At 68.8% G+C, this 2,025-nt stretch overlaps 1 protein-coding gene across 1 annotated transcript in view; it reads right to left on the bottom strand.

Moving 5' to 3' along the window:
* Positions 1–1,744: 1,744 nt before the first annotated feature.
* Positions 1,745–2,025, bottom strand: part of Zan (zonadhesin) — a 62,469-nt gene continuing 62,188 nt past the window's right edge. The window contains exon 36 of the mRNA XM_055606673.1: positions 1,745–1,916. Coding sequence (XP_055462648.1) covers positions 1,745–1,916 — 172 coding nt within the window. The remainder of the gene's footprint in view (positions 1,917–2,025) is intronic.

Below are 2,025 nucleotides of genomic sequence, written 5' to 3'. Positions count from 1 at the left end.
CAGTGGGCACAGGAGACAGTGACAGTGGACACAGGAGACAGTGACAGCAGACACAGGAGACAGCGGGCACAGGAGACAGTGACTGGACACAGGAGACAGTGGGCACAGGAGACAGTGACAGCAGACACAGGAGACAGTGGGCACAGCTGACATTGTGGCACAGGTGACGGGCATCCGCTTAGGCGTCCAGAGTCTTGGCCAGCGGTGCACAGCTGGGTAGAGGCATCACTGGCTGTGGGGAAGGAGGGGAGGGGCCGAAAGGCCCTCAGGTGTGTGCACAGGGAGCTCGGGGACAATTCCCCCATTCAGGGTGGTGCCCAGGTACGTTTTCCTGGCCTCCTGGGGGGGGCGCCCCGGTGTGTCTGCTGCTCGCTGCCAGACGGGAAGAGGAGGCTGGCTCCCACCCCGCGCAGCCGCCTCTTCTGGGCGCCGCAGAGCTGCGGGGCACGGGCCAGCCTGGCGGAGCTGCCGTCTGCTGAACCTCAGAGCGCAGTGGTGTGCGCGCGCGCGTGCATGTGTGGGGAGGGGTGCGTCCAGAGGTTCCCCAGGTTGTCAGATCCCCTGGAACTGGAGTTCCAGGCTGTTGTGAGCTGTCTGACGTGGGTGCTGGGAACCGACCTCTGGTCCTCTCTTCCACGTGTTAGTGTGCGTGAGCTAGAGACTGAGAGACAGAGGAGTGCTCTTAACCGCCGCGCCATCTCTCTGGAGACACAGAGACAGACCCTGAGCAGAGACGGGGTCTCTCAGTGGCCTGGAGCGGCCGTGTGGGCCTGGGAATCCAGTTTGTCCCTTTACACTTGTGTGTAAACGCACATTCCGTGCCCCCCCCCCCCTGCCGTGCTTTGTAGCCCAGGCCAGCCTGAACGCACCATCCTCCAGCCTCAGCCTCCGGAGTGCTGCGATCACACCAGCACACTTAATGACATTTAGTGTCCCTGGAGCGGGGGAGGGACACTGGTCCAGCAGAAGGTCTCGCTGCCAAAGCCTGGCCAGATGACGTGGCCTTTGGAGAGCTGCCGCGGGGGATGAATGAAGGTGAAGGCCAAAGGGGCCAGAGCGCCCCAAAGACCTAGGCCGCACGGGGCAGCCGGGCTCCAGGTAGGAGGGCGCCCTGCGGAGGGACCGGACTCGCCCTCCCCTGAGTGTGTCCGGCGCGGCCAGCGGGGCCCTCCCTTCCTGGCCCTCCATGCTCCACTGGCCTTTGTCTGGCTTCAGGAAAGGCCTGGCCGCCCCAAGACAGATTAGGGTCCCCTGGGCTGTGTCCCCACAGCCAGATTCCCCAGCAGGGAGTTGGCGGCCCGGCTGGCTGGGGCTGGCCCCGGCCACCTGGGGGGCGGAGAGGGCGGGGCACCCACCCACGCAGGCCCGTGGGGGCCCGAGCCGAAGGGCCTGGCGGCCGGCAGGGCCCGGCCCGGCTTGGTCCCCAGGCCCCACCAGGTGGAAAGGGAACTGGCTCCCCCTGGTGATCACGGAGGGCCGCGCGTGCGCGAGAAGGCCAGCCCCGAGGCCCACTGCAACTGCGGGAGGGCGGGCGCCCTCTGCGGCGGGCGGAGCGCGGCATGGCCGGCGGGAGACGCGCAGGGCCCGGCGGCGCCCGCCCTGGGGAGCCGCTCGCCCAGGGTGCGGGGCTGGAGCCGCCCCGGGCCTGGCTGCCGCCGTCGCGCCCGCTGGCTGTTGGCGTCCGTGCAGCCCCGCCGCGGCCTGTCACGCTCACGAGGGAGTAGAGCGAGGTTCTGACCTGGCTCTAACGGGGCCCCTCAGGCCCCGGGAGCAAACGGTGCAGGGCGGCCCTGGAGCCGGCCCGACGCTGACCCGACGCCGACCGGACGCCCCGTCCCTCCAGCCCTGAGGAGCGCGGAGGACGCTCAGACACAGCCTCACCCGCCGCCGTCACTCCGTGGTAAGCAGCCACGCGCCTGCAGGGGGCGCCGTGCGCGCTGAGCTCACCAGGCTGCGCCGCTGGCTGCCTCTGCGGTGAGCGTGTGTGTGTGTGTGTGTGTGTGTGTGTGTGTGTGTGTGTGTGTG

The sequence above is a fragment of the Psammomys obesus genome, unplaced genomic scaffold (assembly GCF_907164565.1).
Source record: "Psammomys obesus unplaced genomic scaffold, mPsaObe1.curated_primary_1811, whole genome shotgun sequence".
Taxonomy (NCBI): Eukaryota; Metazoa; Chordata; class Mammalia; order Rodentia; family Muridae; genus Psammomys; species Psammomys obesus.
Note: the sequence above shows the minus strand (reverse complement) of the source record. Positions and strands in the feature narration are given on the sequence as shown.